General features: G+C 42.4%; 1 protein-coding gene across 2 annotated transcripts in view; it reads right to left on the minus strand.

The window, feature by feature from the left end:
* LOC117248548 (zinc finger matrin-type protein 4) overlaps window positions 1-16,099 on the minus strand; it is a 73,975-nt gene that overhangs the window by 39,585 nt on the left and 18,291 nt on the right. For both annotated transcript variants that reach the window (XM_033613737.2, XM_033613738.2), the window contains exons 2-4: window positions 14,131-14,247; window positions 8,525-8,617; window positions 102-279 (exon numbers count right to left, since the gene is read on the minus strand). In XM_033613737.2, the coding sequence (XP_033469628.1) occupies window positions 102-279; window positions 8,525-8,617; window positions 14,131-14,241 (382 nt within the window). In that variant the 5' untranslated portion in view covers window positions 14,242-14,247. The remainder of the gene's footprint in view (window positions 1-101; window positions 280-8,524; window positions 8,618-14,130; window positions 14,248-16,099) is intronic.

Here is a 16,099-nt window from a genome sequence, read left to right on the forward strand (position 1 = left end):
CAGGTATTGTAAAATGCATGGCTCCAACAGTGCATGTTTGGATGTCTGAGTTTGATCTTGTTGCTAAAATCAAACCCATACAGGCAGAGGGTGTGAGATACCTGTGTTTGTAGGGCTGGTCATGGCTGTTGGTAGGCTTGGCGGCTCCCCCAGCACCAGGCGTACTCTCTTGGCATGGGTTTTGCCCTGGTAGTGCGACTGGGCCACAATGGCGGAGGTGAAGAACATGTTACACAAGGTACAGCACTTGTTCCTGTCCACCTCTGTCTCTGCACAGTCCTACAGGAGGAGAGGAGGGGGAGATGGGAAGAAAATAAAGTGTTGTGAGACAAAAATGGACCACAGGGGAGCAGAGGGTTGAGGGAGGTGAAAAGAAAAAGAAGAGTTGTGGATGTGAAGAAAGGAATGATGTGAAAAGAGAGGCAGAGAGAGGTGAAGGTGAGAAAAGGAGAGAAGAGGCAGGGGGAGATGAGAAATGGGAAGCTGTACACTTTGCAGTGACCCTGTGAGCTGGGGCTGTTTCTCACACACACAGACACATAGACACACACACACACACACACACAAAAGCAAAGAGGAGGCTGATCAAATATTCATCTGTCTCTCCGGGCTGAGACTGTGGCTTGGCCCTTTCACTGCTGCTGGTTCATTACTAATGATGAGGGGGAGTTGCTCCCCATGGGAGAGGGAACACAAACAAAAAGACCAACTGCCTGATTGACACAAATGTACACATGCAAATACACAAGATCACACACACACACACACACACACACACACACACACACACACACAGAATTCAAGAGACATTCCCCCCTCTCTCTCTCTCTAGCATTTTCTGTCTGTTTCTGCCCATCAGTATGGAAAAACTAACTAAAGAAAAAAAATAAAATATACTGTAGGCTGCATGTCAGGAAAATGACACCAATTCAGTATTGTTTTAGAAACCATACAAAATTGCAAGTCATGATTGAAGGAATCATGGCACCTGCCTGTAAACTTTATCATTAACAGGCACAAAATATTTCAAAACTGAGCAATAACTCTGCACAAAATTACTGCAACTACCGACAAAAACTGAGCAGAGGAATATGAGTACAAAGATCTGTGTTCAGAGACATACACAGGAGTGTATCTGTGCTCCCAGGGTCCTTTGTTGTCTGATATTCTGTGAACACACATCGACTCTCCTATTGTGTTCGTGCCATTTTTTGCTACTCTCTGTCCCTAAAATAGCATCGGTTTACTCTGCATATCAATACATGAGACATATCAGATGAAGAGCAGACATTAAAATATAAGATTTAAATAGACCAGTAATACTGACAGTTTCAGAGCCCCTTTCCAGGTCTTTTTCTCTGACCATTACCTGTTAAAAAATGGGAATTAAACCTGGCCCAAGACCTCTTCTCTAACCCTACTGTAAGTTAGCCATTTTCCCTTCCTCAATTGGTTAGCTCTTATTTTTTTTAATTAATTAATTCTTATAACAGTTGTTTGTTTGTTTTTACATTTTCGGCTGTAATTGATTCTGAAACTGTTCCCTTAACAAAAAGACAACTGTAGACAAAGACCTGTGCCAGTGCAAGTTCATTACTCTTAGAGTCATAATTCTAGTCCCCTAACCTATCCCATATATTAAGCGAATACAGAGCTGGGGAACATCTTTTTCCAGCTCCCATAATATGCTAAGTGGAGCTGGGGAACACAGGAACGTGGGAACATAAGACCCCTGGGAGAGCACACAATGTAAAATTGAGGAGCATAGGACCCTTTGCTATGTTCCCATTATGTGCTATGTGGAGCTGGGGAACATAGGTCCCTGGAAAGATATGGCCCTGGGAACATATCAAGAACCCACAGACACTATACTTAAGTCTTTTTATGGTATGTTCTAAGCTCCTTGTTGTTCCAGTTAAAGAAAATCAAAATGCGATAGCATGCAATAACATATTTTTGTGTGCTTCTAACTTTGTGGCTCCAGTTGGGGATGGCCCTTTTTTGGCCCCTTGCATAAAGCAAGGTTATAAAGACATGCTTTTCTGAGCTCGGTGAGATATAGATTTGACGGGCCTGGACAAAGACCTGACCTCAACCTCATCCAACACCTTTGGGATGAATTTAGACTGACATTGCAAGGCCTTATCATCCAGCATCACTCCCTGACCTCACTAATGCGCTTGTGGCTGAATAGAAGTAAATCCCTGCGGCAAGACTCCAAAATATATATATATACAGTACATATCTATCTATCTATCTATCTATCTATCTATCTATACATACACATATATATAAAAGCTCATGGTTTCGGAAAGAGATCTCGCTGTGAATAATCACATAAAGGTGTGATGTTCACCAGCCCACATACTTTAAATATCTGAATTAAAACAGGATTGGTATAACATATAAAAAGAAAACATTGATCAAATATGTTTTGTTGTTTCCAGAGAGTTGCAATGTTTCACGCTTTCAGTGCTATTTTTTAAAAAGTTTCACAACTTTTCAGTGTTTCATCTTCTCGCTGCTCATTTTGAACCACCACCTTCTCACTGTCTGTTCACCAATGCTCTTTAATTTTGTCTCTGCCTCTTCTGAACTCTTTTTCTATCGCACATCTCTCTGTGCACTTCTCTTTCTTTCTTTCTCTCTCAGCGCTCTCTTTAGTCCAGGTGTCAAGTCGAGTTGGGGGAGAGGAACCTCAGTCTCTTTGAGATAGAGGACAATAATAGAAAAGTGTCTGCGACACCATACAGTATCTGAATGTGTGGGTGTGTGCTGTGTGTCTCTGTGGATGCATGTGTGTGTGTCTTGTGTCAGCCCTGGTTAGCATCACAGACAGTAGATGTGAGAGTTAAGGACACCTTTACCTCCCAGGCTTAGCTTTGTTTCTCAGCCATCCCATCTCTCCCTTTCTCTCCTCCTCTTCTCTCTGTGTTTCCTCCCTCACTCTCTCCTTCTCTTGCTTTTTGTCTTTTTTGCCTCGCCTACAATATCAGCCTTTTTCTCTCCCTCCTTCCCTGCATCCTCCCTCCCCCCTCTGGGCACCAGTCTCAGTGACTCTCTGTGTTGTGGGATGAAATATTTATCTGTATTGGCAGGCCCTTGCCACCCCCTCTCCTCCTCCTCCTCCTCCTCCTCCCCCTCCACAGCCTCGCCTCCTCTCCTTCCCCGTGTCTGTCCCTGCTGTGATCATGTTAAGGGCTTGCTCTGAACTGTCCCATTCCCCGCTCCTCCATCTCCACCAGTAACTCAGATTCCCTCTCCTTCTCAGTTGGTACAAATTCATTTTGTTGTGCTTTATTAGCGTGTGAAGCATTGTCTCATGTTGCCAAAGGAAGAGACAGAAAGTGTGTGTAGATTTGTTTGTGTGTGTGTGTGTGTGTGTGTGTTTGTATCTGAAGTAAAAACAGCTTATCTATATTTATTATCTCATGATCTTTTTTCATGTTTGTATCACGGGAGAAACAGTCAGTGCCCATGAGGACAAGACTCCTCTCCTTTTCCTCCTTTTCCTCTCCTTTCCTCTTCCTCTCCTCTCCTCTCCTCTCCTCTGAAATAAAGTTTTTTTCCTCCCTTGCTCCATCCATCCCTCTCACCTACATTCCCCTGCTTCCTCATTACCATCTCTCATTGTTCTGTTCCACCTCCTCTCTTATGTGTACTTTCTGCTCCTCCTCTTGTCTCTTCCACTATTCATCCTATTGTTCTTTCCCTCCACTTCCCCCCTCTCGCCTACTTTGTCTGCTTCCTCCCTCCCATGGGCAGTGCTGCTGAGATCTCGTTCTACCCAAATCTTGTTGTACCAGGATGAGGAAAATCAACCGCAGCGAGCCAGTGTCCCACAACTGCATGTTTTTTTTGACTCAGGACAAAGAGGCTGAGATGATTCTCTGTGGCAGCCTGCAGTGGTCTCACACCTGTCAAAACTCACTGAAAAGTAAAAGAAGCAGCCGACAGAGATGGGACTGAAACACAAAGAAGCATCGTCTTGAAAGGAGAAGGCAACGCAATCCTGTCGCTCAATGACAGATGTTACACGAGGGATTTAGTGACAGTGCGGGGAAAAAGTTTTAAACAATCTCAAGTGTGTGTGGGTGACTGACATATGAATAATTGTCAGCTCATTACAGCTGCCACTCCACTGAACCACTTTAAACAATAAACAGCATCTCTGACTCACTGTTTCCCTCCATCGTCTGTCTCCGCTGGAAAGTCATCAACCTTTCCGTTTCTTCATTTTTGATTTCTTGATTCCTACCTTCGCTCATTTCAATTTCCCTCTTTGTATTTTGTCCCTCACAGTCTCTACCTGTCGCACCTCACACATCTGTTGAGACTGATTTGCATGCGACCTAATTGTCGAGTGTGTTTCTGTTTGTGTGTGCACATGCCGCATGTACGCCTGTTTATGCGCTGCCTGACAGTGACGCCTGTATCGCAGAATATTTTGTGTTTGGGTGGCTTCATCCTGCTCATGCACCTAACAATAGATTCCTAATTAGCTGTGTTAATCTTCCTCTCCTTCTGTTTTGCTTTCTCTCTGCTCCTCCTCACTTCTCCCCCTGCTCTGTGTCGAGGCGCTGTGGGAAACATTGCTAAATATACACATGGAGCAGCACAGGGAAACAGACGCTCTCATTTGGAGTTTGAAGAAGCGCTGAAAGTGTAAATTGAAAGGACCGACAGTGCAAATATAGCATTAGAGGAGAATAAAAGGCGAGGGGGAAAGAAAGCATTTTGTTATCTCTTGCCCTTTGCGCAGGTAGAAAACTGCACAGACGGAGAGAGAGAGCAGGGTGGAGGATACTGGAGAAAAACGGATAAAGTCCCCTCCCCTTTCATCTGGGAGCACCTTTACGACCTACTTTCTCTATGTTTGTTCTGTGACAAACACTTTCACCTACACACAAACCTCGAGGCATGGCATTTTACACCGGGTAGACGTTGGCATTTCATTTCACTCTGCGAAAACCCTTTCCTGCTGCTCCCATTGGACTGCACCATGTCAATCAGTACAAGACAGAGGGGCAAAAACACTAAGATGAAGTGCAGAGAAAAGCAAAACTCCCCCTGGGAGGAAAAAAAGATGAAAGAGATGAAAGAAGAAAACTTTATCCCAAAATGAATGGTGAGAATTTCATCTCTGGAGAAGCGTTCATCTCACATCAGTTTTTCCCTGCATTGTCAGATAATCAATGTCACATCTCTGCGTGAAAGGTTATGAACAAATTGCTAGCTGTGGCGCTCACAGTACGTTACAGTATGGCAGAGGAGGTGAGTGTGTACGTGTGTGTGCACATGCTCTGTGTGTATTCACTGTCCCATATGAGGTGAAAGCCAGGAGGGGCTGAGTCACGTCTTATTCACTTAGGGAGACAGATGGAGACGCAGGTGTGTATATTCCTACAGTATGTGCGAGCGTGTTTTTACACCAATGTGCCCTTGCCATGCTTATTTCATGAGTGTCTGCAGTGTGATGCACGTGTATGACCTCTTTACATCTTGGTGCACAGCTTGTGTTAAGAAACCCCCAATCTGAGCCAATGTAGCACCAATGACGCTACATGACCATCTACCCAACTCACCTTTGTAGGTACACCATTGGCTGATATTCATGTGAATGTACAGGATTAGGGTTTTTTTAATTTTGTTTTTTCCTTCCTCATGCCTGATGTTGTTTGTAATACGTTTCAAAATGACTCTGATGAAGGCCACAACCTAAAACGCATTGGTCTTGTAATGAAGTTGTTCTCCATACTACAAGTGTAACTGAGGTTTTGACATCTTGAAACCCTCTTCCCTAACGTGGCTCTCCCACATTGGAATTTTTGGGACTGTGTCTTTCCGATGCAGACAATCCCAAGTGAAAAGCACTTCATGCAGTGATTCCAGGTGTGCAGAGATGAGAAAGTAAGCAGCTTTGTTACACTTTACACAACAATTTTGATGTGTACAAATAAGTGCAACACTAAAAATGCCCTCCAAGAGAGACTGCCTTAAAATGTGCGCCATTATCCGCACATTTAAGCAATTATTGCGTCTGTCTTCTCTCTCTGACAACCAGCTGGTCACTTTGCCCTCCAACCAAGTGATAGCAATACCAACAGGGTACTTTGTTTGATACCCTTTTTTCTTTCTTATTCAATATTCATCATGTGGAGGTATTCCGTTGACTAAAATGCTCCCATTCGTTTGAACATTTGGGAGGGATCTTGGCAAGCCGAGCTGCCATCTCCATCAAATGCACCACGCTCGACTTCACCACAGACTGTAAGGTTGCAGCTGCTGCATGTCCCATTAAGATTCGGTGATTGGCTTCAAGCAAAACTACACAAATAGTCTTTTTTTCTAGATCTGGGTACAAAAGGGACTGAATGCAGGTATCGTTTGACTGGAGAAGTTTCAATACTGCTTGGTACTGAGTTATTTAGGTCGATACCTTAAAGTTATCTAGTACCAATAACCAGCCATACTGGTTATTGATTATTTGCTGTAGATAAAAAGAGAATAATGATAGGATCTTTTAGAATTTATTCATTCACTCATTCATTTTCTGTGACCGCTTTTCCTCTTGGGGGTCAGGGGAAGCTGGAGTCTTTCCCAGCTGACATGGGGCTAGAGGCGGGGTACACCCTGGACGGGTCGCCAGACTATCGCAGGGCTGACACATAGAGACAGACAACCATTCCTGCTCACATTCACACCTACGGCCAATTTAGAGTCACCAATTAACCTACATGTTGCTGGACTGTAGGAGGAAGCCGGAGTACCCAAAGAGAACCCACGCTGACACAGGGAGAACTGGCAATCTCTCACCTGGGATCCGAACCAGGAACCGTCTTGCTGTGAGGAGACAATGCCAACCACTGCACCACCATGCCACCATCTTTTAGAATGGTTCTCAAAATTGAGGCCAATATAACAGTTACGCAGAGACTTTGGATTCATATGGATAAAGGAAACAGAGCCTTGAGACACACTACATGTGACTGTGAGGGAACAAACCCATTCATGGACACGACAAACTTCTGGTTAGTAAAAGCAGACCAAGACCAAGTCAAGGTAACACATAGCAACAAAGACCATCAATCTATCAACATGTATGTAAATCAGACACCTGGCACTGCTGTGGTCTTGTTATTGGTCCAAAGAGATGTGACCAAAAGAGAGAACTTCCATTCCACTTGGTTGCTCTGGCTCCTGGTATCTGAAGCTGTGAAACCACATCTGTCTTTATGCTTTAATTGATGGAAACTGAAATACCTATAAACTATTTCCTTTGAAGATGTATGCTTGCAAAACACAACTTATTTGTCTGGGTTTTGAACTTTGCATTGGTAATTTACCAAGAGCAACCTGATATCACTTACGTTTGACGCATTTGCAGTCAACTGAGTTTCCTAGTTTTTATTACAAATTTTCTGTCAGTGGAGGACGGAGGGTCATTGTCGTACTGAGTTAATTGGCCCTGCACTCTGGCTCAGGGTCTTGGCTGTAGCAATGCACCGTTTTTGGAGCAGCTCCACCTCTTCCCCTCTTTCTCGCCTCGCTCTGGCACAGCTAGATTTGTCAGTTAGTTTGATAAGCTTTACTTTTCCACCAGCTGTGTCCTCAAATTGTGTACTGTATGTATTCTGTGTATGTGTGTGTATTCTGCCATATGGGACTTACAGGCTTGTCGGATAAATGGGGCACACAATGTACAATAGTAAAGCTCCTTCTTCACAATAGACTATTACGTTCACATTTTCTTTTCGGAAATACACACACACACACACACACACACACACACACACACACACACACACACACATGCACACAAAAACAGGCGCAAACACACACAAAGACCCACAATTACAAAGTCAAAATTTAATCAACAGCTAAATAGCAGTTGTGCTTCATGTTAGAAAGCCCAACAATTCACTGTGGACGTAAATGCAACCTCAGCATACGCTACAATTGCAAAACGGTTCCCTAGAAATATGCGGACACAATGGCCCACCTACAACACACGCACACTGACACACAAACATCGGTAATGCACTGACCTCCCTAGCCATAGCCTGCAATAGTCCGATACTGAGCTGCTCGGTGGCGTCTGCCTCCACTAAATCTTGCCAGAAACGCCACAGCTAAGGCATAACCTCTCCTGGGAGAATTATAGCGCACAACTGCACACAACAGATCAAACAAATATTCCCATGAGCATGTGGCTTCAATGGCTAAGCTCGAGAGTGAACACGTCCAGGAAAGGATTAGACTGAGGCCTCAGTTTTTTTTGTCATGTATATACATGAAAACATGCTGCAAATGTAAACATTTCAACATACAAATAAATGTTCCTCCAAAAGCATCTTCACTGTTTCCTCAGTCAGTGATTACACTATAACGGGCCAATCATTGAGTCGTTTAGTTCATTAATGAATCTTAAAAGCTTAGAAGTCAGAATTAAGTTAGAAAAAATAAATTTGATTAACACTGTATGCAACACAGTCACAGAAACACACACTCAGTGGGAGCATACTGGGTTATCTGGCCGCAGTCTCTTGGAAGGTGGTCCTCCATCTTCCGGGTGAAGCATGTAGAACAGACGTACCTTGTTTGCATGTTTCTTACTCTAAGAAAGAGACAGAAAGACAGAGAAACAGAGAGTGTAAGAGTATCAGCCAGTGAACTGAGTTTTATTTTATCAAGTGAGCCAAGTGGGAAAAAAAAAAAATCAATGACTGTCACTCCACCTTGGCTACTCCCTCCCAGCTTTTATCTCTGTTTCAGCTGATGATGCTAGAAGACATTTTGCCCCTGGCTGGGTGACTAATGGCTAGGGCCAGCCTCAGCTTTCTGGGAGCCCTGAGTAAGATGTTGGGAAAGGGGAAGTGGTGGGGAGCTCAGGACTCCTTACTTCACCTGTACACACTGGCACCAACTATTAGCCAAAACTGCTAAAGGAAGTAAGACAATCATTTGTAAAACCCTAATTACAAAAAAATAAAATGATAATATCCATAGATATTTCTATATAAGCAAAAAGGCAGATAATAGATTAAAGGGATAGTTCAGATTTTTTGTAAGTGGAGTTATGGTACTCATTCATAGTCAGTGTATTACATACAGTAGATGGCAGTTAGCATGCCCACACTTTGGTTAAGTGGCAGAAGCTAAGCAATGTACTGCTATGGATGGGGCAACAACAAAACATATTTTAGATGCCATCCAAAAGTCCTACCTAAAAAAAAGTCTACAACAGTTTGAGTGTATGCTATATCGAGAATATTTTCAGTAGGGCTGCCCCTGTCTAAGAATTTTCCTAGTTGACCAATAGTCGTCATTCAGCGCCATTTGTCGACTAGTCACCCGCATGTTTACAATATTATCTTAATTATTAAATTATATATTTTTGAGCAAGCTGCCTCTTAATTACACTGTCTGCAGAGCAGTAATGATTGTGCTAAGTGGTTAATGGGCATGTAGCTACTTCCATGTTTCAGATGATATGTCATGTTTGTAGTCGACCAATGAAGATGAGTTTACATATCACCTTGGGTTCGTCCTTCACCTTCGCAAAATGATCCCACACTTTGGATTTCCTGCCCGACATGTTATTAACTAGCCTGTGGAATAACCACAGGTACCAGGCCTGGAAATCTGGGGTTGTACAAATGCCACATCCTTAACCGCCTGGAAAATGTGAGGCCAGGCTCTGGGTGCTACTCTTGCACCTACTCTGTGCCAGCTTTCAAGAGCGTGGTGGCACTGTATAGGCTATTTACCTGAAATCCTGAGTGCAGAGCTGATCTTCTTCCAGGAGCTGTTTATAAGTGTGTAGGCCTATCGTCCATGGGACAGATGTACAGCTCTGGGTAGCCCTGCACTAACATGATCAACTTTTCCATGTGTATCAGACTGAATATTTACAGAAGAAGAGAAAGATACCTGTTGGCTGTGATTGGTTTGTAATGTGACTCCTGTCTGACTGCTGAGCGAGGCCACTTCCTGTGTCTGTCCTTTCAAATTAACTTCCCACATGGTCCTGTCGTATAGGTTTTGATTTATTTTGACAAGGCGCAGCTCCAAATAGAGTTTCACATTTGTGTGTGACTATGCGATCAATGAAATCTTGCCGACTCATGACCTATCTGGACGACTATCGTTTGGTCGACCATCAGGGGGCAGCCCTCATTTTCATTGCTTTACCTTTCTGTAAAGCAGCTCTTTCCAACAGGGAAGCCTACGCTCTTGTCAAAGATTCCAGACTGCAGTCATTTTTGCTTGCTGAACACAGGAGCTGCAGTCTACTGCTGCCTTAGTAAGTTTCTGTTATCTAACTTTGGTGAATCCAAATAAACCCTCTTAAACACCAAAGTCACACAATAATAATACCAAATAGACTGATCAAGTCATTGGTAGACTTTTTCTCAATGGAATCTGGCTTTAAAGAGAGCAGAATAATGGCATTTCCCATTGGAAATTGCAGTCTGGCACTGAGGTTGAGTAGTGAAAATATTCTCATTATAGTGAACACTTAAACTGATACTGATTTTTTTTGGTTGGGATTTCTTTTTAGGTGGCTAAAATACGTTTTGTAGCTGTACATTGCTTAGCCTCTGCCTGCTCCTCCAAACTGGAGGCATGCCAGCTGAGATCTCCTGTATGTAATAATATGGATAAGTACCTCATAAAACCCCACTTCAAAAGATCTGCGCTATCCCTTTAAAATTAGTCCACATAATATCAAAAGCTTTTGGTGAGTAGATGGTTCAAGTACGTGTCTGTGCTGCTGTTGGGTGTTTGTGCTGCTTACTCATTTGTTTTTGTTGTATTTTCTCCCCACCTGTCTGTGGGTGTTTATGTCTGTCACAAACACTATAAGCTGTAATAAGCAGAAATATACAGCTGCGTTTATATGAAAGGACAGTGAGGCGTCCTTGAAGCTGCTTACTGTCACTTTAAAGCAGAACAATGAAAATCACTGGACATACTGCGGGGTAAAGATTAGTGCATGTGTGTGTGTGTTTAGACAGCTCTGTGTGTTTGTGTACACGGTGACACAGCTATCTCGCTCTACACATATCCCTTTATTGGCGTGCTCTGACCTTCACACCTTTTCTACTACTATTATCCATAAATCCCACTGCTGGTGCAATTTTCTAGGAGCAAGTGTTGACACCGTCAGAAAGATTGTATCGTTACTGCCACATATGCAGTCACATACACATTATTCTACGACAGAGTGCAGAGATACAAGTCAAAACTGGGTTTAGGAAAAGCATCAAGGGAGGAAAATGTGAAAGTTTTGGACAGATGAGAGACAGATGTGATTTAATGTCTTAAGATGGCTTTATCCAGAGCTGTAATTCCCTGTGAGGGAATCACTTTAACGTTTCCACCAATCGTTCAGATTATATCAAGGTTGGTGGAATTATTGTTTTGCAGAAGAAAATGTACTTCTAAGTTTAAGTGTATATCATGGCAGAACAGAACACAGAGAAAGCGAACGGGAGACTCTGACAAGACACTGTACTTGCTGCTCCAGTGCTTAGATTGGATCCTCTGCCCCCGGGACAAGAAGCCCCCCCTCCCCCTCCCCTCAACCTCACATGCCTCCTCACTTGTCAGACTACTTTAATGCTTTTTGTCAGTGCTTGTGTGTGTGTGCGTGTGCGTGTGTGTCTAAGTGTATGCTTGTGTTTATAGGTGTATAAATGGTCATGCAGTTGATGGCTCTGGGATATGGGCTAAAAGCGGGACTTTGTGTCACCATGGTTACCCCTGTACTGACCCTCAGTGCACACCCTACTCTAATGGACTCTGCATGTCTGTCTGTCTCTTCTCCTGTTTTTTTTTTAGTTTCAAATCAAGTTGGAGACAGGACAGAGGACAAAAAATGTCTCCCACATCATCCTTGTTTATTTGTGTAGAGACTAAATCACAATGTTTGTTTACAATAACCCCCTCATCACATATAAGAAATGGAACGACGCTGAGCAAACTCTGCCTCAGTTGGTTAGTTTTTAGCCATTGAAAAAAGCCCCACCTTAAAAAATCTATATCACTTTAAGTGTACGTTATATATAAAATACTGCCACCACTTTACCTTGCCGTCAGACGGCACTTTCCAACAGGGAGCTGAAGCCGTTATCTCAAAGCCACCAGGCACCATTGACAAAAACATTCATTTTAGAACACAGGACTTGCTGGTCTACCGCTGCCTTGATCAGTTACAGTGCAAGGTAAAGTGGAGAAAATATTCCAAATATGGTGTACTCTTAAACTAATATTGATTTTTTTTTTGGGGGTGGCTAAAATATGTTTTGCTGCAGCCCCGTCCACAGCAATACATTGCTTACTCTCAGTGCTGTTAGATTTGTTTTATCAAAGGTGCTAGCAGAGCAAAACCCTATATAAAATGAGCACAGCAGAAATGTCAGATAGTTCAGACCACTGTGTTTAACTATATCTTCAAACATTACACTTATGGCTGAAAAAAAGTTTGCCAAATTCACACATCTCCGCAAATCAAAACAGTTGCAAGTTGTCTACCTGAAAGTGTTAATGCGACTTCACGGTGATTTAGTCTATAAACACTGAATATATCTCACTCACACATGATCAGATTCACATCCTTAACATAAAGAACCTCAATATTTTGTTACAGTATCAGACATTGATGGTTCATATTGACTGTCTATGGTGCAGGGATGCAAATGGTGTGGCATTTATCTGATCCCTGAACAGTTTGACTACTGAATGGGGGACAGAATTGATGTGTAAAGGTGAGGGAGCAGCATGAGCGAGAGCCTTTAAAGATATTAAAACTTTTGTCTCACTCGTAGTTCATCTACATGAGTCAGTTTATGGATGGTAGTAATTGTTATTACCTCTGCCAAGGAGGTCATAGTTTGGTTTTCCGTCTGGTTTGTTTGTTGGTTTCTTTGTCAGCAAAATTATGGAAAAACTAATGGCCATATTTTAATGAAACCTGGTGAAAGCGTGTAGCAGGGGCCAACAAAGAGCCATTAATTGTTGGAGCAGATCTGAATCACAGGCAAGATAAAATAATTATTTTTCACTTTCATTAACATAACAAGATAAGGCATTTGGCGTTGGCAGAGGTCTGCGTTTTCTGAGTGCCCTTCTAGTTGCTAAATGTTTGTTGTCTTAACTGAACTGCAAAAGTGTACAACTTATTATTCTGGTGTTTTTGGCATTATGCAAAAAGCTTCAGGTGCATTACTGCCATGTTTGGAGTAGGGATGGACTCCAGAACCCTGGACTCCTCAATAATTCATCCCCCATGATAGTCCTGCTTTCTTTAGCTCATTGTCCTCATCTCTGTGTCTCATGTAAAACACTTGGAGTTACCTTGCATATGAAATGTGCTATACCGGTAAAACTGCCTCTCCTCACCGTCTATCCTTATCGTAGCTAACACGCTCTAACTCCCTGACTTCAAATTATCCCTTGTCTCCTCGATCTACTGACCTCTACGGAGACCTATTGTAAAGGATGACAATGAAGAAATGCAGTGACTCAGCTTGCCCTTTTCTCTGCACAACTCAAGGCTCTGTGTTTTTTGTCAGACTTAGGTTGAGAGACAGAAATAGATTACTTTCAAGTGCATGTGGTCGGTACACACGCGTGCAGACGAATACACGCTGTTGTTGTCCTTACTTAATTCTCTCCAGATAAGGGTCTTGTCCTCATTACTCTGCTTGTTAATCCCAATTGTGTGTTGTAATCAAGGACGACCTCAATGCAGTACAGGCACGCAAGAGCCCGTGCATATGTGTCCGTGCACACAAATACACATGCATCCCGGTTAAATAATGCACAGGGCTGATTATTAAATGGCCATTCATTAAATTACTCTTTGGGAGTCTGCTGAGAGGTAGACTACATTAAAACAAGGAGTGTGCGTGTGTTTGTTTGTGTGCAAGTGACTAGCATTACCATGCTGCATTAAGTCTATGTATAATGGATGAGCACTGTTTTGAACGGCACAAGCACAAATTGGTACAAATAAGGCTGATGCAAAGTGTACAGTGCAGGAATCTGCTTGTCAAAGCAGTGATCGCAGCTGCATTTTGTTGTTTTGTGAGAACATTCCTGTGTGAGCAGAGCTGGACTCACCTCATAGTGAGCGGTGCGCTGGGACTCGGAGATGAGCTGGGCATTGCAGATGTTACAATAGCTCTCTGTGAACAAGCCTCCATCCACGACGCCCGCAGACTTCATCTTCATCTGAGACTACACAAACACACACACACATACACACCCAAACACACGCAAATGTGAATATGATTAAAATGCAGAACGGGATAAAAAGTCAGTGAACCTTACAGTGAGTGTTGGAGGTGCATGAGCAATTTGGAAAATGTTTTCCTTCGGAGTGACGGATTCATCATGACAGTTCAGCCCAAATATATGTTGATCCTCTCTGTCAGAACATCCTCTTGTGGATGATTTTGGCTCCAGTCTTGGAAACAATGGCCTGAGGCTCTGGCTTGAGTTCCTGCATTTTACTTGGCAATAAACTTTTAAATATATATATTTTTAAAGTGTTTGGAATCATTTAGAAACACCCAACATTCAGCTAGAGCTTACCTTAGCTATGATTTTATTGACAATATATAGACCAGGGAAACCTAAATAGTTTGGAAACCAAGATGCCAATATCTTCCATTACAAAGTAATATTTAATCATCAAACATAAATGTACTCTTTGTAAAGAATGGACCCTTTGAAATGGTGCATTATTGATAAATACAAGTCTTATAAGCATGTTGATATTGTTGTTATTCAAGGTGGTCTTAATCTTAATGGTATAATGCATTGGGGATATAAATTATAGAAATAAATCTGCACTAGTAACTCCAATAAAGAAATGAATGCAGTGGAGTAAAAACTCAAATATTACCCTGTGAACTGAGCAATGGTGGAGGGGGATGTTGGACACGTTCCACCTCTGCCTTCTGTAGTACAAATTAAAGCCCAGGAACATTGTTTAAGAGTTTGAGAAAGTTTGAGAAACTTTAGTCTTTAGTTTTCTGGCCAAGTTATTGAACCAAAAATGATATGCCCTCATTATCAGTTGCTTCTTTCTTTGTCTCTAAGATTGGAAATGCTGAGTATGCGTTGATTATTCACTCTTAATGTATAGTGACGTGGAATTGAAATCACGAATACAACAAAGAGGAGTCAAAAACAATTCCTGTTTTGCCTTTTTTGCAAGAAACATTTTCATCTCTCCATCTCCATAGTGAGTTTGTATACAGTCTCCACTTAAAGCTCTACTCTGCAGCTCCACTTATAACTTTCCAACAGCTTTAGTGCACTGGGCTCCAGTGATGTGGAAAAACTTCTACTTCTGGTCAGTCTTGACTTTGATTAATAATAGAACAAACTCAACCAGCCTCAAGTTGTCCTTACTTGAATATACTGTATGTTTATTACAACATAAATCTGTTCAGAGAAGCCTCTGATTCAGTGAGTGTGCATGGATAGAGATATACCTAACTCTTACAGTAATGTTCCATTCACTCAGCCTATCCTTTCCTATGTCATATAGGATCATGGGTAATCGTGCTACCTTAGAGGTGTTAAAACAATGTTGTGTAACCCTCGGTCTAGACTTTTTGTCATGGGACTGCAAAAGCATTTGCAAGGTCCTTATCTTATCTTAACCTCCAGAAATTCACATCCTCCTCGCATAAACGATGCTAAGTGTGACGGACTTAAAAGGCCTCTTGGGTTAAAGGGCCATCCACACTGAGACCGATAACGATGTGAGCATCCACACTGGTACAGGATAATATCCCGTAAAGGGTGGCACCAAGCACATGCTGTATCTTCCAGCTATATATTAAGACAATAGATACTATCAGCATCTCTATCGTTCATCAAATCTCTCTGAAAGTGATACAAACGATATAATTCACCATTGTCGCTGTCATTTTTCATCACAAAGCATGTCTTGCCAAATTAGACTTTTGACATTCAATTTTGCAAGTTTATACTTACCCAAGACCTGCCAGTGTTCAGAAATGTATGCAAAGGGGTGAGAAATCCCTAGCATTTATTTCTCAGCACCGGCAAGAGA

The sequence above is a fragment of the Epinephelus lanceolatus genome, chromosome 17, assembly GCF_041903045.1.
Source record: "Epinephelus lanceolatus isolate andai-2023 chromosome 17, ASM4190304v1, whole genome shotgun sequence".
NCBI lineage: Eukaryota > Metazoa > Chordata > Actinopteri > Perciformes > Serranidae > Epinephelus > Epinephelus lanceolatus.